Source organism: Amphiura filiformis, chromosome 1 (genome assembly GCF_039555335.1).
Source record: "Amphiura filiformis chromosome 1, Afil_fr2py, whole genome shotgun sequence".
NCBI classification, from domain to species: Eukaryota; Metazoa; Echinodermata; class Ophiuroidea; order Amphilepidida; family Amphiuridae; genus Amphiura; species Amphiura filiformis.
In genome coordinates this window covers 79,034,626-79,057,284 of record NC_092628.1, presented here as the reverse complement: position 1 = coordinate 79,057,284, position 22,659 = coordinate 79,034,626, and the positions used below count along the sequence as shown (strand labels likewise).

General features: G+C 35.1%; 1 protein-coding gene across 1 annotated transcript in view; it reads right to left on the bottom strand.

Moving 5' to 3' along the window:
• LOC140154121 (transcription factor 4-like) overlaps positions 1-22,659 on the bottom strand; it is a 212,969-nt gene that overhangs the window by 104,153 nt on the left and 86,157 nt on the right. Inside the window, 2 exon segments of the mRNA XM_072176731.1 lie at positions 8,704-8,777; positions 20,136-20,235. Coding sequence (XP_072032832.1) covers positions 8,704-8,777; positions 20,136-20,235 — 174 coding nt within the window.

Genomic DNA, 22,659 nt, shown 5'->3' with positions numbered 1-22,659 from the left:
GTAAGAGCTCCCCTACAGTGAAGATACTATGTTTGTGGATGAAAGAATAGAAACTTTAAAAGACCTACACCGAAGGTATGAATGTGATCATCTACAATGCTTTGCCATTCAAATTTATTTCAGGAAACCAGAGTCAAATTTCTCTGCTAGAGCTTAAGATTTGCTACGTGCCTGAATGTTGCCGGATCATCTACAACTGAACCCAAGATGACAAAATGTTAGCCTACTTATTTTGACTGAACTGGAGTAGGAAGTTTATATAGGAAGGAATAAACTTCACGACATGTTCCCATTAATGCAAAAGCAGCCATAATTCAATGTTCATTCTTATGATTGATCCATATTTTGTGACTATTTTTGATCTACAATGTTAAGAGATACTTTTAGTACATTTACCAATCAAGAATCTTTCAATCTAGACTTACACAAGAAAAGAAATATATCTGAATCCAAAAAGGATTGGAGTTAAATTGCAAAGAAATATTTTACATGGTTTCCCTACACGTAGAAAAAAATAACACATTCTTAATTTATTAAATTAGCACTGCGGCTGGGTCCAAAAGGGGTCTATTATTTTTACAAGCGGCATTAATCTGGGTACTTTTCAGAAGCGGCAAAGTCTTTTTTTTAAAACTGGGTACTTTTCAGAAGGTAGCTCTGTTTACAGGTCTTTTTAAAGCCAAATCCTTCACCATTTAGGGTTAGTATTATTTTATTTTTTTGGGACTTTGAAGTAAATTGCAGGAAAATTAGCAATATATATGTAGCCACAACTGAGCCGGATCGCCAATCATCATTTTTGAGCAAAATATTCTGCTTGAAATTAGCTTTAAAATGATGTATTGGGTCTATAGTACTTGACATTTAAGTAGTGAAAATCAATAAAACAGTCAATAAATCCTTTCTTTCCTATTGTTTATTGTTAAGTTCGATGGAGCATATCTCAATAGTGGCACTTATCCGGGCTCAGTTGTGGCGAGGAGTCACATATTTTCTTGCACTGAAAGAACATATCGTTTTGAACATGTTATGTTTCCCAGCATGTTTTAAAGTCTAAAATAACACGTTTTATACTGTCATTTTTGGTTGTTTTTTGTATGCGTTACGCCATTTAGGGTGCAAAGTTGGTTATGGGTGATCCGCAAAGGGTGCATTTTGTAGGCTGTCGGAAGCAGGTGGATAGCACTTGTGGGCGAGAGTGAGCTCCCCCCATCAAAACTATTGGGGGGTTACAAACAATAACATTAAAAGGAAAACACCTCAGACAGTGTAACATCTCAGTTGGTCCACCAATGTAATTCAACTGTAGCCAATTAGAACCTTGGCTATTGGACACTAATTGCTTGTATTGACATTGAAATAGCTACATGACTTTGATGTGGCTAAATCAAATCAATTTTAGGTGACTTAACAAAATTAGTAACATAATCTATGGTCCATTTGTCTTCTTGCTATCGGATGACTTCCTTATTACTTTTCTCTCCATCTTGCTCTCTTGTTATTTTCGTTGATCAAGTGTTTGCTCGTTTGTGTCAAGGAGAAGCTCGTCACATTCTTTTCAATTTCTGTCAAAATCTACTCTCGCAGTCTCAAGTTTTATTCAGCTAGTAGGTTCATCGACCCAAATGCATACATGTAAACGGTGTTGGACCTTTCCATGTGTAAAATAGCGTATATCATATCCATTTTCTTTACATCATACATCCATTTAACAAAGTTTTATTCACCTTAACTCTATTCTGTAGTACCGGAGTTCAAAAATTGTAAATCAAGCCGTGTACATGTATCTTGAAATCCACATACCGATACATTATTAATGCTCATAAGGGATTATCAAAGAACATGGCTGAAGAATGATGAATGATTGAAAGTTTAACACACAGTAACATCCTTTTTCGGTGAAATGGCAGTACCATGCACACATATGATACTGTATGCCATTAAGCAATGCAAGTACATCACAAGAATTTAAGTTGCAAATTATTGCTCCAATTTGTACTCGCTGTTTTATTCACATACTTTGAGAAGCAAAATACTTGTCCTATTGACAGCAGTTTTGTGGTTGATTTGGTGGGGTACATGTATTCTACTACTGCTGCTTTAAATGTTGTTCCTGAACTTGCTGCTAGCCTGCTACTACTGTGGTAATTTCAAAGTGAACAGTGTGCCATTTTGGACGCACACATAATTGCATCACTTCCAATATCTGTGATTGCATGCATCCTCTGCGTTTAGTACGCATCTGGTAAACCCTGTTGTGCAGGCCAAGGGTAGAAGTTAACAGTATACCAAAGAAATAGCCAGAGTTTCTAAATTTTCATCAGCATGGAGTATGAAATATTTTTGCCCAGTCTGTATTTATCTTACTGACTCACCTTTTGGTCTTGCACAATAGCTTGCATTATTATGTTTTGATGAGGCCAACTGTGTGAAAATATTGGATCCAAAACATAATAACGATAAAATTGGATGCTTTACGCCCAATATTTATTTGTCTCGCTATGAGTTTTAAAATATTGGACTCAATTACGTCTCGTTCAATATTTTAAAACTGATAGCTCGACCAATAAATATGGGCTCAATCTATCCAATTTTATATCAATATTGGTTTCAAGCAACAAAAAACAAAAACTTGTTAGCAATGTAGCCTGTATTCCTAGATTGTGAAAAAGGATTGTGTAGCAAGGATAGAGGGAAGTCCTGCTTTATTTGTAAAGATATAGTTCATATTTCATGAAACTTTGTGTCACTTGCTATATTTAATTCTAAACTAATCAAAACTGTTTAAAATAGATTGAAAGTTGAACAACAATGTCACTTTATTAAATTTCCATACAAGTCTCCTAGTTCAACGTACCGTCCAAAATCCTCTTTGATCTTCAACAGATCTATGCCGGCCAGAAATGACTCAAGCAGTTCAAACTACTCCATCTAATTGAAAATGTCACAAGGCCTTTTAAAAAGTCACAAAATTTTTATAACAAATAAAAACTTGCAATTGAGGAGCGCATCCTTTATTTACTAACAATTTCCCCTTTGTAAATTGGTACAGGAGTGCCAGGTAAGGTCATAACCTATCTAGAGAGAAATACCCAGCTCTAGCTTAAACTCAATACTTGGCTTAGATCATGTAAAATGATGTATTTCTCTATTAATTTCCCAACTACATAATGATACTTTTTTATCTCAAGATTATGCTGGCAACAAGTACTAATGCTCTTTTTCATGGGAGAAGAGTTGTTAATACAGAAATGCCAACGTTACTTCTCTCATCGTAATTTCCACCGCATCCTCTGATTTAGCATGTTTAGGCTTAAGTATGCTTCTTGCACTTCTGAAATTGATAAGTAGTTTTCCGGTGCAATAAATATAGGCGTGTCCCGAAACCGTGGTTGGGCTGAATGGCTTAAAAGTATCCAAAATAAACTGGTTGTGCATGATTTTCCAGCAAACCCAGCCCCAAAGCCACCCCCTGATCATGTCCCTGTACTTGGCATGTACTATATTAAAAGAAAGTACAACTCTGACAAAGTTCCTATCAGATAGACCTTTATCCACAGACAGGTTTGATGTAGGCCAACTTAAAGGCGTATCTAGGGGAAGTTGGCTGTCATAATCATATTTCTTATAGTGTGTAATTTTTGCTCACAAACATACAACACGACACGTTGTATTATGATTATGAAGGGCAAAATAAAACAAGATTATAATAAGTTTCCTGCACAGGGTACTTAGTCTTTTATTGTTTCCTTCTTAGTGCAACTTGATTACTTTCAATTGCAAATTGCGGTCAACTTACCGTGAATGGCAAACTTCAATACAGTCCTGTTTTATTCACACAATACAGTGACACAAAATAGTGACATTTACAGGGAAATTGTCTTTAATGAGAGTAAATATATATATATTTTTTAATTTGCAGGAATTCTGTGCCATTTGGCAGGTACAATTTTAACATCATATATCATTTCAATTAAAATTTCTAATGGTCACAAGTCTTGTGTGTGAACTAGAAATCCCCAAATCCTACCTTCCATGTGAATGTTTTAACACAAGCATGCATCAGGCATCCTGCATACACTTTACATTGCGTTCAGCTACATTAACCATTTACTGGTAATGTTTGAGCCCTACCTACCAAAAAATTAATTGAAATAATACGATGAGCATTCTCTAATTTGAAGTATTTTTCAAAATAATAACAAGAATCAACAGAGCCATGTGGCTTGTAGCAGTCTGTGACCCTTCCCAACCGAGCATGAAGCATAGCATATACTGAAAGTAACAGCGCCCACAGATAGTGCTAATTAATATGCGACATTTCTATGCCCATTTGGGTCCACTACCAAATCCTTTCACCTTCCACATTACGGATATTATCTTGTTCACCATATCCTAAAACTGGACCTCTTGACAACTAATATCTTACCATAAACAATATTCAACCATCATAAGAACTAATAAACACAACGTGGAATGAATTCAATTTCATATTGTTCTAACAAATCATGACCTGGCTAAGATACACAAATGATGTGCTCATCACTACGCCAACTGGCAGTGGCTGGCTATTAAGGTAAACACCCTGTAATGTTTAAGAAATAAATGTATTGGTAAACCGACAAAACGATTCTGTGTGAGGTCCGATCAGCATAGGCATTTAATTGGCAAACAAAGCTATTACAAAGAAATGTCACGGAAATTTAATCTTGCCACATGGAGACCACAAAGGTAACATACACCAGGAACGTCAAATAGTTAGTTCAAACCCTTTAATTTGTTCACTTCACCGTGTAGGGTACAATAGATCTTAACCCTATATACTCATACTTGACATTCTTCTTGGAGAAAGATTTGCACTTGTATTGTAAGCATTCTTCTAATTGCATCTTCATTAGATACATTCAAATTAGTTCAAATGTGTTAATTCTTTTCCTGCGTTACATTGTTCTTGCCAAATGTTACCAAAAGATTTTACCAGCTTCATGTTTTACTACAAAGTCTGTGGGTCTAGCACTAATCGTGTGCGTACCAGAGGACAAGAGAGAAAGCAAGAGAGACGAGTGAGCAAGCGAAGAGGGGAAAGATGATACCAGAGAAGATAGACACACCTGCTTTATGCAATCTACACAACTTAACTTACCAGGAATGGCAGACACTTTGAGAAGTCAATTGCTATTGACTTTACTTTATTGCAAACTGCCCTGCCTGCCGACACTTAAGCTGAAAAATACATCGCGTACACCATTACATTCGAGTGTTGCCAGTCATTGTGGGTTGCAGTTTTAACCAATAATACCGTTTTCTTTTGATAATTAAGGAATCAAAATTGAATATCAAAAATCAATGTGGACTGCAAATGAAATGTCAGTATACTTCAACTTCAATATAAAGTTATCAATGTCAGTTTTTAAAAATATGAAAACATGGCACATCAACTCCAGCAGAAGAGATTTGTATTCCTTCTAAAGCACTTTCAATTATTTATACTTTCAGTCGCAATTTCGAAACAATCCTACTACATTTCTGTTCACAAATTTCTAGGAAGCTAATTTTTTTTGTCCATGACTCAATTCATCCACAACTCACTCATTTAGGCAACACAAATGGATTCTCTACTAGCTCGCCATGCAAAGAGAGAAGTCAAAAATCTCATTGACATTACTAAGTAGAGATCAGCTCCACCTGTCCAGGTGTTGCCTTTCTGTATGCATAAAATGCAAATAGAGTCCCCAACAACACAACACCCCAATTCGGCACAGTGAAATTAGATACATGAACTTTCGGGAGAGAGGAAGCAAGCTCCATAACTAAATCCATATTTTCTTCTGCAACATCCCTACAGCCTTTTTGCATTTTGCCCATTTTATCGGTGTATGGATTACACCACGTACTGATGCTCAAGCAAAACATTTCATGTCTGTTTTGCTCATATTTACACAGGAAACGAATGGGGTTCAAGGACCACAGAAAGAAAGTGATGTCTACATTGTAACTCTTCTTAAGATGGCTTCTCATCTGCAATATCAATGGTTGCAAACTTCACTCAAGAATACAGCTTAGGTTACACTGATATCTTTTTAAACAACATTTTCTTCCCAAATTCTAAATCACAGATATGTCTACTTCTTCCACAATAAGATGGGCGCCCAGAAATGCCATATTTTATTCGCAAAATGATAACGAAGTCACTGAATCGGACAGTAAGATCACCTAAGCAAGAGATAGTTCAACATGTAGTCACGTATGTCAGCCCATATTGGTTGAACATGTATCCCGAATAATGCCATATCATTTCAGAGCCTATTTTACAACAAGATGTCTCTGATCATCCTCTCAACTGAATCCAGGATGAAAATCTGGGCTGCATATGCCTCCTGGCTGGCTGACTGGGGAGACACCATCTGCAGCAAGTGTGTACATGGATGTTGAATTACATGTATACATACACACTTGTCCTCAACTGAGGACACATACCATCACCTGTTTTGGCAAGAAGAGGTCACTGAACTTCTTCAGGTGAATTTCATTCAAAGTAGGCTTTATGCTGAATTAGTTTTTCTCGGTTGAGGTACGCTCACACTTTTGCAACATTCGTGTGAGGCAGAACAGCAATTCTGCTGGGGTAATTTTCGTAGAACACACATTATATCAGGTCAGGAATTGATATAGTCATGATAGTCAATGTAGGTTGGGGAAAATATCACAAATTGAAAGTTTACAGGTGGACACAACGGATTTATCTAAGGATCAACAAGAGCACAAGTTTATCTAAGGATGCACTACATTTACACAATTATTAGCACTGAAAGGTTATAACTTATAACTATTGTTAAACATCAGAAATGATAAGAAACATAACAATTAATTCAACAAATAGCGTGTAGGTTATATCTTTTCAAATTGTCAACAAAGCGTAAAGAATCACTTACTAACACATAGCAAGTTAATTGCTTTTCTAAACATAAACAAGTTTTCAACTAATTAAAAGTCACACATATGCATCACAAATTACTACACACACTGTGAAAGCTTTCACGGTGTGAACTGTAATCACAGTCACAAACCATTGCAAGTTATTTCAAAACAGAACTAGTTTCCAACTTGTATGGATCAGATATTTCCCCATTCAACCTTCCTTTTAGATTAGTGTTTGTGTGTCTGAGCGTGTGCCAGTCGCGTGCAACACGAGGTGAAAAAAGGAAATAAAAAGATGCATTGTACAACCTGAAAAGTCATTTGAAAATTTGCAATCATAGTGTCACTTTCAAGGCCTAATGTTACGCACCGCTGAAGCCACTGAAAAAGATGGCCATAAATGCAGTGACAACAACAAAACTATATATTTGTTATATGGAACAATGATGAAGCTCTATTGGAAACCACTTCCCATGAAAAGAAAGTGTGGGCTACTGAATACATAAATCAACAAGGGTCAGAATTGGATAGAGTATCATCTTCATTAAAATGAGAATAATGGGTTATTGAGACCCCGCCATGGACTTGATTAATATATATTGGGCACCTTAATTGCTTATACGTTCTGCATCGGAATCTGTTTTAACACAAGGGGATTTGGCTTTTGTGTGGAACGTACAATGACATATTGAACTTGGTTACAAAGTACCGTATTGGTCCGAGTATAGTCCCACCCATTTTTTATGTGAAAATTTTTCACAATTGGATTATACTCAATTTCAAAAAAAAAAAAATTCAATGCATTTTGAAATCATTAATAGAGTATGACATGAATACAAATTATCAATTTTCATATTAAAAATACAAAATATCTTGAAATTTTTTTTTTTTTTTTTGTCAACCATGAATGATCCTATCTAGGTCTAGGTCCAGGGACACTCAAAACCGGAAAAATGGGGGTGGGATTATATCGAGCATGGGACTATACCAATACGGTAATACAATTGAATACTAATCTGTTTATTGTTATACTGGCCTCAGAAAAATTGGCCCACAGGTGATACTTTTGCCCATCATTTTTTTTGCTTTTTTTTTTTTTTTTTTTTTGTCATTTAGTATTGTTAGAACATTTATCGTGAGAACATGTTAATAATTTAAGGCCTAGACCATTTATGGTGAGATCATTTTAACAAAGTAAGGTGCAGTTTTGGCCTGGCTCCATTTATTGCCTTGTTTTGTTTGTTCTTTTTCAACTTGTTTTTTGTTTCTTGTTAAGTGCTGCATTTTCAAAGTGCTTTGTAGTAAGTAGTATGTAAGTGAGTAATCTTTGTACATGTTAAGCTAAAGGCATAGAATCAGTGATCACATTGAAAAAAAAGTGTACAAAATATTTATGAAATTTGTTAGAATTACATTATAATCTCACTGGCTGAAGTAATCAATGATTGAACTCAAATTCAAAACCAGTAGATTGCCATAGAAGGGGGTTGACGACAGGTAAGGGGTGCATACCGTGCATTAGCAAACTCAAAAATAGCACAAAAAGCATGAGCGTACACAAAAGAGAGTTTGCGCGTAAGCGCTGACAAGTTAAGCGCTCCGTCCGTGTACACTAAGATGATCATGTCGCCAGGTCCGTACGCTGTACCGGTATCGGCTGAATTCAAGTACTCTTAGAGGGCATAGGCATGGAACATTCCAACCTATGTGTTTATTAATCTATGAGATTTTCCATATGCACCCTTCCATTGATATATCCCCTAACCCATTTTGTTCCCTACTTACCGGTGGAGCACCAGGTGGTAACGCACTTGATTCTCTTGAAATTGAATAAGGTATTGAATATGGATCCTTTTTACCTGTAAATGGAAGAAAAGACAAAATTATGCAATTAAAGAAAATTTTCTGAAAAGTAGGCCTTAAAATTATTAGTAATTAAACAAATTAAACATCTCAATCTTGAAGTTTATTTACTACACAAACATGAAAGGAAAACATCAAACAAACACAGGAATATGACCAGAGTTGATTATAATAGCATGGGTAAATGATACCATCAGATCCTAAAAACTAGGATTACCCCTTGTCATTTTATCTATTGAAAATAGAAAACAGACAAAGATACCATATCTCTAAACTAAGCCTTATATTACTTGAAAGAGGTTTTATATCCATTTCTACGAACCTTTTGTATGCAAGATTCTAAATTGAATGTGTCATTTTATAATGAGTGTGAACTTCTATAATTTTAACTGGAATGAAAGTAAATTTATTCAATTTGAATAAAAGAAAAATCTACCAATTCAACTCAATTACAACCAGGTCCACACATCATTAATTCCCAAGATTCCAAAGATACTATTCTGCGGGAGATTCTGATTTTAAATTAATCATTTAACTTCTGAAGTCTCTTGGTAAGCCGAGCAAAGCACTATCGCTAGCAACAAGATACATGTAATTGGCTTTCATGTGAGGACACAACACTGTAAGCTGATGCTAACCGGATTTTGGGCCAGTCATCGACTGGATTTGCGTTACTAAAATGCAGTATAATTCTACTTGGAGAACCGGACTGCATGATCTTGGCTTTGTTGGATTTATGTAAGTCAGCTTGGAGCTTAATTGGGGTGATTACATTTCATTTATCTTGGCTACAAGGAAGCATCTTGGCTGTACATCACACAAAGAGGAGAAAAACTCACTTAACCATCATCATTTACAACTTGAATTCAGTTTGCTATGTTTTGACTCTTGCCAAATGATATCTATTTTATCATGCCAAAAATCATTGAACATTTGAATATCATTTCGCTATCAAGGTTATAGGAGTAAGTCACCAATAATCACAGGAAGTCATCTCACTACTTTCGATTAACATCTTGCAATTATGGATTAATCACTTGTAAAAAAAGGGCCAAAATGGACATAAGAATTTCCTTCTCTACTGGTTCAGGTAATAGTGTGTTGTGACTGTGAGTATTTAGTACCAAACATTCAACTTCAAAAATATGCAATGCCCCTACAATGTATATAATCATGATAATATTACACTTTACTATCTTCAGAAGATAGCATAAATAGTACCAACAAAAACACCACCATCAACAACAGAAAACAAACTGCATGTCATCACACAATGTATCTAACATTGATAAACATTTAGAAACATTTTTTTTTTTTTTGAAGAGAAGAAATTACTTGTGACCCAAGTTTAAACTTCAACCAGTCCCAAGATTCAGGCTAAATCATCCAGAGGGAGGTATAGATTTCTCATGTAAGAGCTCTTTCTTTTATACACCTAGTCTCAGTTTCACCTTATCTACACTTTAAGAATACATAGATCCATATTTCCACAGAGCTTATGTGTTGCAGAGAAGCAAGCAACAAGGGATCACAATTGATTTGTAGTTCATATCTAGATGGATAACTCATATTAGTTTACCAGCTCACCTTTCTCAAGTGACGGATCGCCATGGATCCAACGATTATTGTTTCCTCTATTTGTAACAAACATGTATTGAGTTTGGGCTAGTTTGGGCAAGCCTTTGAATACATGACAACACCCTACAGGCTGTAGCTTTTGCTCTTCAATGTATGTTGTGTTGCGGAGAGTTCAGATGGATAATTACCGAATCAATTTTTGACCAAATCTTGCAATAAGCAGGCGCAGGGAGCAAATTTGCTCTCGTAAAGCCACCAATTGCTCCTGGTCCTTGTTAAATTCACATGAACCAGGAGCAATTTGCTCCTGGTTGCACTTGATATAGTAGTGCTGATATGCTGACATACAAAGAAAAGGATAACTATTTGAAAATTGCTTCTGTTTCTTCAGAAATTGCTCCTGGTTCTTGTAAGATCCCAGTGACCCAGGAGAAATGATCAAAACAAATTACTCCTGTTCCAGTCCACTTATTTCAATCAAGACTTATTTGGACTTGCACACTTTGCTATAACTGATCAAGACCACAAAACCAATTTTGCAGAAAGCAACCCAGTTCCACAACTACTTAGTTACCTTTACAATAACCTTTATGATACTTTTTATGGAAAATATATGACTACGAACTTATGTTATGGTACATAAAATATAAATAAATCACCAATAAAAGATCTAACAAAAATATGTTCCAACCCTAACAAAAAATAATAACAAAGCCAATTCACCAATGAATATTGCATGTCCAAACATCTAAATCCGGTTACGTTGTTAAATTGCACTTTCATAACACACCAGGCAATCCAATCCTCTTGAATCGTTTTTTATTTACGCGATCCAGTCTGCCAACTGTCTCCCTTCAATATTTGCTGCAACTTCTAAGTTTATATCTGTTAATCACTTCTCAGATACTGTTACAAAGTTGAGAACACTCTTGTACCTATACACCCATGCTCACAATTACCAAAAATTGAACAATTGCCTAGGCATAATTTCTTGCACATACCAAGTCATGAAATACAATGTTAAAGATATAAATAGGTTGGATTGAATTATTAACAAGATTACCACTAAGTAATATGAGGATGATTGGTGCTGAATGGTGTTATGTTCATAGTCTTCATTTAGTTCCCTACTTGTATACAACATGATAAATAAACATAGTATAATTTATCATTTTCTTTTTTTACATGGATTTATGAATTTTGTCGCCAAATTATAGTACCTTGCAATACCTATCAGGTTCAATAAAAAAATCTTGTTTCGGCAAATATGATTATTATTTGCAAAAATTGTTAGTATTACATGGAAGAGGCAATTGAAAGGAATCAAAGACAAGGCTATATCATCATGCTATTAAATGCTCTAATAAATTGTATTCAATAATGGACCAAACTTTTAATTTATTATTATTTTAAAAGTATTGTATAATTGAGTCTTGTTTATAAAATAAGCAAAGTGAAAACCAAGGAAAACAAACTTAATTTCCAACGGAAAAATTATTTACATCCAAAATATTCACTTCACATTATAAAATCATATAAAATAGCTATATTCATGCTAATTTATGCATAAAAAATCAAGGCTGTTATCTGGCAACAATGATGGTGTGCTGGCTAGCTCGTTGGCATGGTTCAGTCAGCTTATGCAAGCAGCATCATAGCGGATTGATGCCTGCCTGCCTGCCACACGCTTTATGATGCTCAACTACTATCAACGGAAAAGGCTATTGCATAGAGAATGCAGAGCAACAAATGAGGTGAAAATCAATAGTGACCTCACTGACGACAACAACGATAATGCTGGAAAATTGTGACATTAGCATCGTGCATTAATGGTTAAATCTAAAATAGGCAAGAAAGTGATTTGACTCCTGGTGTTCAGATTGCATGATAACAGCACTAAGTTTAATTTTTTTTTTTACATCTAAGCATTTTACTATGGGTTGGTTCTCGTCATAGTGTACTATATGATCAGTCAGTAAAAATATAGTATGCTGGACATTACCAAGATGGTGATGGACAGAATGAATGTAAAATTCTACATGTAATTGATGATTTGAATTGATTCTAATAAAATTATTTTATTTTACATAATTCTTGTACTCTGGGATATTTTGAAAAGCATCTAGTTATTAACCATATTCCTGCAGGGTTAGGGTGCGGTTCTTATAATTAACTATGTTCCTTTAGGGTGATGGTGATGATGTATAGCCAATAACTGTCCACTATACTACAAGAAACCGTAAATTGTTACATCATTTATCGTGCAAAAATATTTCCCTTCTTCAGCAACTTATTATGTAAGTAAATCACTACTTTATCTATTGAGACTTGCAGTGCCGGGTTTATGAGGACATTAGTCTACAAACATCTACACTAATTAAGTAACATGAAATTTTCTTGTATTTTTGTTTACTTAAAGTTAATGCCGTAAACTACAGATTCTACAAAAAGACTAATGCCCTAAACATCGAAACATTACAATAAAAACTAAACACGCGCTTTAAAAAGATTTGGTTTGCAGCATTTTGCGACGGTGTAGCAACGTAAAAACAAGTGAAGGCTGACAAATTCCTACGCCAGTAGCCATTTACACTAAGACTCTTTAGTAATAACAAGTGATGGCTCAACTCCCGTGTCATGTAGCAAAAAGGCTGCAAAATACATGTACAAGCACAAGGAGATCATAATTAATTTGTAATCCATGTAATATCATCAAATATTCAATGTGAATGGATGTTTACTTTATATGCTGGCCTCAAGGGAGCACTGCTCAATTTCATATTTCTTAAATGTTAAGATTCAACCGTTGAACATGGCTCTGACACCCAAATACGCATTTGCCATCAATTAAACACGAACCGCTCTCTTGCTTGCACAGTTTCTTTTGTACTCTGCATATATTTTTAAGATGCATAGCTCGTTTTGGCTCATTCATGTTGCACTCATTTACATATGGCGGGTTGCTTTATACATACTGATTATTTAACCTTTTTATTAATTCAATTATTGGACACGCAGATCTTCCAATTTCTTTGCACAATAAGAAATGCTTATCACATGTTGGAAATTTAAATATGAAAAAAGTGACAATTTTAAGTTTCATGTTTGTCAAACTTTTACCTGTTAGTCCTGAGCCTTTAATTTTATATACCAAACAGTTTGTGAATATTAAAAAGCAAGACATTTTAAAGTTAAAATTGTCATTTTTTCTGAAAGAATTAATTTTAAATTAATTTAGCATCACACCTCCTACTTGCAATATAGCAAAATGTATATACCATGATGTATATATAAATTCATCATTTGCTTTTTTAATTTCAATACTCTGCTATGATCAGTGATGATGATGAAAGTCAATCAAACAGAATACCTTGAAATTCATAACATCATCAGTACCTAATGAGGAGATCCACCATAAGAGTTCAAACAGGGCATGATACGACCCGACTCTGAACTTTTCCCAGAGATGTTTAAATTTGTATAGGGAAAACGCGCGCTTGATGAGGAGGAGATTCTATAATGATACCGCCTCTTAAGAAATTCATGAGTCAGTCTGTCAGTGCATAGCGACACCCGTAGCCTGACTGTGCTACATCAATGTTCAATGAGAGAGCGAAGGGGAGAGAAAGGAGGCTCAATATGATCACTATGAAGTGAAAAAGTCGGAACATCCTGACATCCTGATTTCACGAAAAGAAATTCAAAAATGAAGAATTTTGACAAATGAAATTGTTCACTTAATAATAATTGATGTCTTGTAGATCCTATGCCCTACTTATAAGAACTTTTCTAAGATTTGCAAAAGCTTTTTTTTTCCTAATAGGATTGAGTAGTAAATAATATAAACTGATTGAAACTTTGTGTCATTTTGAACCATTTTATCTGACAGTAAGTCAAATAGAATAATTGTGACCCGTACTGACAAAACCAGGAACAAGTCGCATTTTTGACACTTCATGATTTAAATAAAAATGTAAGCACTAGACAATAAGCTTTAAAATGATATCAAAATTATATACATAACATTAATACTTTTCAAGATATGGATAATTTTGTCAATTATTGATACCTTGATATTTTTGCCAAATTGCTATTATGAGTAATGGGCCAATTAATTTCATGCCTTACACAGGATTGAATAGGGATTATCATAGTTCAACTGTTAATTATTGATTGAATAAACCTCTTTTTAATAAGTACTTTCAAGGATTTGAAAGTCCACTGAGTGGCCCTACCGACTTTTTATTCGACATAGAATATTCGATGTGACATATCTACGTTATTTAAGGGTATACTATGTATTGTTGGTCGAGGCAAAAAAAAAATGTAGTTCACAGCATCTTGCGAATGGTAGTGAGCTTTAGCAAAAATTGCATTGCTCAATTCATAGCGAGCGTGTTGAAGAATTCAAATATCACAGATATACTTTTGTAGGTCCTGTAGTTCTTGAGTTATGTAGTAAAGAGGGCTGAAACAACAACACTTTTGTGAAACGTACATAACTCATTAACAACAATAAATTAAGCAAGTTTTCAAAGTATATAATTTGTAGAATAAACTTTTGCAAAACACCAAAGTGTTATTTTCAATAATATATTGATTCAGATAACGAAAATCGACCAACAATACCTCGTATAACCTTAATCTGTTCCCATTCTATTTCCAGTAATGTTTAAGTTCTAACAAATGTTTGATGACGTAAATCTCGATAATATATTTCTACTAGATTTTCAACGTAAAATATTATCGATTTTACGTCATCAAACATTCGTTTGAACTTAAACATTACTAGAAATAGAATGGGAATAGATTAAATAACATAGATATGTTACATCGAAAATTCTATGTCCAATACAGAGTCTGTAGCGGCCCTTAGTCCCACAGTCAAATACCATGAAATTAAGAATTCCAAAAATTTTTTTTTTTTAGAATTTCATCTTTAAAGGCCTGTAACTCAAAAACATGTCTGGCGACTTGTTCTGGGTTTTGTCGGAGTTGGCCACAATTATGCATTTTCAATCACTTTATTTTCAGGAATATTTCATGTTCCCAAAATAAAACAAACAAATGAACAAAACTATAATTCAACATTCTTATGCCACCAAACATATCATACTTCTGAAAGGTTAATAAAAAACTCTGTCAAGTAAAACCGGGTAATTTTAAGTTAACTACTACCTAATCCTCCCAGTTCTCGTTAGAAATCCGCCAATGATCAATGGCATTTTTATTTGTCCTAAAGACAAAAAACACCTCCGCAATATCATCACTTATTCCCTGTGGAAGTCACAAATGATTTGTGCTGTGGATCTCTAAATGGAGCTCCTTGTTCTTTGCCTATTAAATTCAGCGCAATCGCCAGCCAGCCGTGTCTTATTACTGAAATCATAGAAAACGCTACTTCAAAATTTTTGTCTGGTGCTCATTATTTATACCCACTGTACTGCATCCCCGGTGTAATTTTAAAATATAAGTAAATGCATCAAAGGTGTAATAACTGATGCTTAATAACGTGGATATGAATGATCACTTATCCTACTCAAAACCCCGGGAGAATTGCGCTTGCAAAGGGCCATTAATCCTTCACAGACTAGTGAATAATTTGCAGCGGCTCTCCCAAATCAACTAGCCAGCTTAGCGTGGCTTTGCAGTACAAAAACAACAGTCTACTTCAACAGCTCCCTCTGTTGACCTACTCTTGGCTAGGAAGTACACTTTGCTGAGAGGAGGAAGGAGGCAGGGAAATAGCAAACAAACAAATCATGAATAATGGATCAGTTTTTAGAGCAGAAATCCTGGAGGGGATTGAATTAATGTAGACAGTGCTTTGTTACTTCTTAATCACTCAATTAAATTGTACAGTGTGACTGGGGAATCACAAGAATAGGCTGGTGGTGTGAGATATTTGATACAAAAGCGTATTGTTACCCAACCTGAGAATTACCCAAGCCAACTGCCCATTGAAATTCACAACACCACACACAGATGAAGTTAGCGATAGTTCTCACCTTAACACCGAACCCGATTCCGGGGCGAGCTAATCAGTAAACATGATTCGTTCACCTCCCTCGCCTCGTTGTGATTGCTACAACCGACGGGAAATAAATATTTGATCAAAATTTTCATATAATTTTTGTTTAACACACCTTGAGGGGGATGTCTGCTTTTACTTCTTCGGCTGTGAAGAGCATACAGTATTCAAAGTTACTTGCCTGGCTGGTTTATAGCCTCTAAATATTTTGCATTCATCAGAGTGCCAAGTTAAGTTTCATTTGACACTTTGATATTCAGTTAAATTAATATTACGGCAATTTTCCCAAATCAATTTGAACATTTCATTTCACACCATTCATAAGAACTATACATATTTTTTTTTCTGAATACAGGTATATTTTATGATGCTTATAGCTTTCAGGCGAGACAGTTTTCAAAATCATTCATCTTAACTTTCTAAAATAAATTCACAAAGAGTAAGCCATGCCTTTCTTCTTACAAGCCTTTCTTCTTATAAAAAATTACAAAACATGCCTTACCTGCATGATAATTCAGAATTTTCTCGTTTCTAAAACAATTATAAAATGTGAAGTCATCTTCGATATTATTGTAACCATAAGAGAACAAAATCTGGCTCGTCTAGTGTCCCAGTTTCCCAAGGTATTCTAGTTTTGAGGTGAGATCAATACACTCCAGATAATATTTTATTTTTGCCAAGCAAAGCACCGAAATCCTAGCTTTTGGCTATCGTGACCAGATTGCTAGAAACAGCCTTACTCCAAGTCATACTAGCTGATATGTGTGTTACTTGTTAGGCTATCATCCTTCCTGTTCATACATATACATGAAACACAATTTCTTATGAAAATAATTGTGAAATAACATGAGGACTTGGGTCAAAACTAGGACATAGCATGCGGAAGATGACACGTGTGTATCTCCGCTCAAAATTACTTTGGACATCAATATCTCGTTTATTACTTTGAACTGCGTCTCGCAACAGCCAAACCCAAAATATTTGACAAAGTGTACCATTTCACAGGAAAATAGGCATCCAATGGCCTGATACACTTTCAACTGAGAGATATGACTCTTATTTTTGAAAGGTGATGATTATATTGAGTACTCATAAAGATTGTCATGGGCTCCACAAGTTGCTGGCATTTCTGTAACTTTTCAAGCAGCTGATTAACAGTGAAAACAAACCCCTCGTAAAACAAACTCAGCCCTAAGGTGTTGAAAGTGTTATCAATACAGTCAATGAACAACGGAGGAGGTACGATTGTTGATTCATTACGGGACTCCCCTCTGAGTTTCTCCATAAACGAGTATTTATTTACTACGGCTCACCTACTACTGTTCTAGAATCTGTAGTAAATGCTGCACTGCAGCGTGACCCTTGACCTCCTAGGTCGCCGCTGCGTTTCTCACCATGGGCAAAACTCGGTGATGACCAGTAGCGAAACCACTGACCCATACACTGGAATCAGCGTGGTCTTATTTGATGTCACAACACTGAACCAATGTCAACCACCAATCAAGCATTGCAGCTCACTGCTAATTTTAGACAAAAAAAGTAACTCGCCCTCTGGGTGTTATTGGAAAGCGCCTGCATGTGGGTCAAGCCTCAACATGTAAAAAGGGACCGACACTTCTGACTTTTCCAGCCAGCCAGGCATTGAGAGTTAACTTCAGGGCAAGCTTCGGTATTAAAAGAGCAAAGGAACAAAAACATCAATTTTCTATGGCAAACTCTACGACATTTCCTCTCTACCGTGCCATGTCAAAACATTCAAATTTTTAGGTCAGTGTAGGATCAATTTATCTACAACTTGCATATTTGCTGTGTTTTGGCTTTTGGTTTGCTTCCCCCTCCCCCTTTTCTTACCTTGCTTTCAGGTAGGCAATATAATTTGAAAATTTAATTAATAAGGTCTACAAGTTTTGGCAAGTAAAACAATTCAGCTAATGCAAATAATTTACCTGTTCAAAGTGAAAAATTGAATGAGAAGAAAGCTAGTTGTTCAGCAATTCTTGCACTGCAAAATCTTTAATATATTTAACTATATAATTTATAATTTAATCCTTATAAATCAGAACCTACTTTTATAGTATCAGATTATTGCTTACTAATTAATTTTACATATATTTGCATGTAATAACCTAAATCACAGATACTTAACCACAATCTTTTCTCCCAAATTCCCTGATCGCATCACACCTGACTAACTACCTAATCAGAACCATTAATTAATTTGAAACTCTTCTCTGTACTGTGATTTTTATCTCACACATTTCTCCATCACCTAGTTGCTACGTACACCCTATACCCTGTCTTTCAACCAACATAACACCCTAACCATTTTCACTCAAAACTTGTCACCGGACCATAACACGCTAATGACATTTCACAACTTTGCCATCATCATCATAAAAAGTGGAAAAGAGAGAGAGAAAAAAAGAGAAAAGAAAAGAAGTGAAAATTATCGCCTTACTCCACAGAGAGCGCAACTGATCAAAAAGCCTGATGGTGAACACCGTGGCAACGAGAAACTGTATGTCCCTAGATGATAACATAATACACCCCGTGAGGACGTGAATCTTGAAAACAGGATGAGCAAGGTAAGCGAGCAAGCGAGCTGGCAGAAGGACAGTTGCACTTCAACAACGCACCACTCACTGTGTTTCTTATAGGTCAAAATCGTGGAGATGCAACAACAACACTAGTATAATTATGAAATTTTACAACTCTTGTATCCTGACGGAGGAAATTACTGGCTTGCAGCGGGGCAAGTGTCGATTAAAAAACCCTGCCGAGTTGGCGAACATGAAAAGTATTTTGTGTCTGTAAAAGACTTCTTTGATTTTATTGTATTTCTTTGTATGTAGAGTCAGTTGGTGTGAAAAGCAACAGGGTGGCCAGCAGCAGTTGTGTGTTTGCCAATTATTGCCAATTTCGTTTTGAAATTTGCAGAAAGGTGATCGAGAGACCGATAAAAGTTTCAAATTTCGGTGATGGCCATTTTAGGGAATGAGGTTTACAGCTCATAATAAATAACTTACCAGGTTCTAATTTACAAACAATAATCTCTGTATGATTCTTACTCAACCAGGGATATATCTCAAGATATCTTTACCTTTTAAGTACTGTATTCAACCAAATTGTCACCCACAGGCCTAAGTCAGTCACTTTCTGGGGGTGGGGTAGGGAGTGGGAACTTATATAAATGATGAAATGGAAAGTCCAAATTAGGGATTTATTCAAATATGTTTTAAAATCAACTAATAATGATCCTAGCATTTGGTTCTACATCTAAGGAATTTCAAAATGCACGCAAAAAAAAAAATTCTCCTGGATTTTGAAGAATGAAGGTGTGTTTTTTGATCTAAAAAATTGTGTTTTTTGACAGGCCCTAATTATATGATAATTTTAGTCAGACATTTTACCAACTTTAGTAGTACATGTATATTGAAAAGGGGGTACTTAAACAGTTGTCACTTGAGAAATTTCATAGGGGGTACTTATTAGGAGAGGGGTGCTAATTAGTTTGAATATGTTAGCTTGATACATTTTTCATTCTAACATGATACCACATTCAGCACAGCACTATTATATCAGCCGCCCCAGGTCTTGATGGCCACCCCATATTTTTTAAACCTTGCTATGGCCATGCTTTCAGCATTTCAGCTTTTTGGGAAAATATCTGAACATTTGATTTTTCAATGCTGAGAGCAATAAACCAACTTCTGAATAGTGATATATTTTACAAGTGATAACTTACTCATTATTGAAGACGAGTTGATATTATAACTATTTGACATTCCTCCTTCCATTCCTCTCGAATGCATTTCACTATATGGAGAACCACCATGTTCATAGCCCTGCAACAAAAACAAAAAAGAAACTGTTAACATCAAACAAAAAAAACAATTGCTATCTTTGATAGCACTTTTCCTACCATTCTGCACATATGTTTGAAACAATTTCTGCTCTTCTTAGAGACTTAAATGATCCAGAAACTGATCAAAATGAGATACTATTTACATCTTTGTCTTACACTTGAACTAAGGCCTAGGGTCCCAGCAGACAGGTTAAAACTCTTAGATTATTATGATCTTCAAAACATTAGTAATCAACATTATGTCATACATACATATATACGGTCAGGATACAAATAAGACAAATAAGAAACACCCAAGCTGGCAACAACAATGAAAGTACTTAAAACTGAACTAATAAATTATATTTGCAAGTATAATGTGTAACTTAATGTATTTTCTACTAAAACTTAAAAAGTAAACGAAGCTGTAAGGCTTGAAAAGTTTTTAGACACAAAATGATACATTGCAAGATTTATGTGGTGCATCTTTTTAGTTCTTCTTCTAGTTCCTCTTCCACTCTACATATTTCGGATCTTCTAAAGAAGCATATATCAAGCACAGTGCCACTTCATGTTAAAACTTCTTGTATCACTTGTTTTCTTTGGCAACCAACTTTGAAATCTTCTCATTTTGACAATTCTTATTTCTGTTAGCACTTTACCACACCAATCAAAGGTCTGACTACTGCAGTGGTAGAGAGAGTGAAAACCATAGGCTTGAGGGTTAAGAACCTTGTACAGCCTTCCAATCCCCCAGGCCAATCATCCTTTAGCCTCTCAGTTTGGAGAGATAACAACATAGTATTGCGCTTTCACACTTCCTCTCGTAAAGCACCTCAACTTCTTGAATATTGCATCTTTTACTCCACGGAATTTTGTGTAATAGCAGGGTCCCCAGACTTCTGACCGGAGGCAGTGATGACAAAGGTTTAGAAATGCGAAATGTTTGTGTGGAATGTTTAGATATAATTTTCTATCTTCTCGAATGACAGCGTTAGGAGATCCCACTTTGGACTGGCACTAGAATAATTTGAATGTGCTGAGAATGTTAAGCTCGGTTGTTTATGTATTTTCCAAATCCAATATTGTGAGTGTATGTATGTGTTCAATTGGATATGTGCTATTTTATGTATGAGTCCCTATTGTTTTATTGATTTAGATCCCTTTCATGAGCCGTATAAATTTATAAATAATGTATCATCAATATTCAGTTCAAAAACTAAACTGAAAAAAAAGCAAAGCGAAAAAATATTATTTTGTAAGTTATGAACTCTAACTAGCATAAGCTACATTCAGGATTGTAGCCTATGTGGACCTAACAATTGTAAGTTACAATATCAATAATGTTTATTACCCATCATTTTTCTTTGTGAAAGAATAACACAACTGGGCTTACTTAAAAACCAATGCCTAAATAGCCAGTATAGACAAAAATCAAAACAAAATCAAATCAAATTAATTTTTTTTTAAAGCGACAAAATCTTACCAAATAAAAAATGTCCCCAGCTGCAGCATAAGCAGTACTTTGTTGTACTCTGCAACTTAACCTGTCCTGTTCACACTGATAATATGGATACTCATCCATGTTTGTGTATAATTCCAAGATAAATCCAAGAAAGAGAGCAATTTTCAGTCAGCAAATGGACATTCTGATCAAGTTCTACATCCAATTTGAACCTAATCACTTATTACCATACTCATCCACAAACCTGGATGAAACCTCATGTGAAGTTGTAGCAACAATAATTATCCAAACAAGAGTAAACTATGCCCTATGCAGAATGATTTGAAGATCCAAGTCACCGCTATGCAAATCCAAAGTCAAAGTGAATCTCACCCAGTGCAGAATGATCTAATTACATCCCCTTAGTATTGATCGCCTACTAATTGATTAGACTTCAATCAGACAGTCTAGGGATTAACACCTGACAATAGAGTGACACAACCTGCCAAACCATCAAGTGCAACAATAATTACTGGATTAAATGATTGCTGCTGTCTATCACATGCATCTTTACAATAGGATCTTCAATCAATCAATATCCAATGTCAATCCTTGATGGGGTTCACTGCATCTTATCAATATCAGCTTAACATTATCAATACATTTGTATATAAACTTATGCCAACAGAATACTCTTAAATGTATTATTTATGGAAGTATTTGCATAATAATAAGAATGTCTTTTTAAGAGATATATTTTTTCAATTCTGTGGGTAACTATCACATTGAAGCATATTAAACACATCAGTAAAATGTAAATTCAAATTGATTATTTAAACTTCAATTGTTTCTTAACATTGTTTGCTTGTTTGTTGTTGTTTTTTACTGCATATCTGAAAATGATATATTATTTCAGCCCTGTTTTATGTTTATCTAGCCTTTGATGATATGGGCTAGGGGAAAATCGTACAAAGCTCTGGT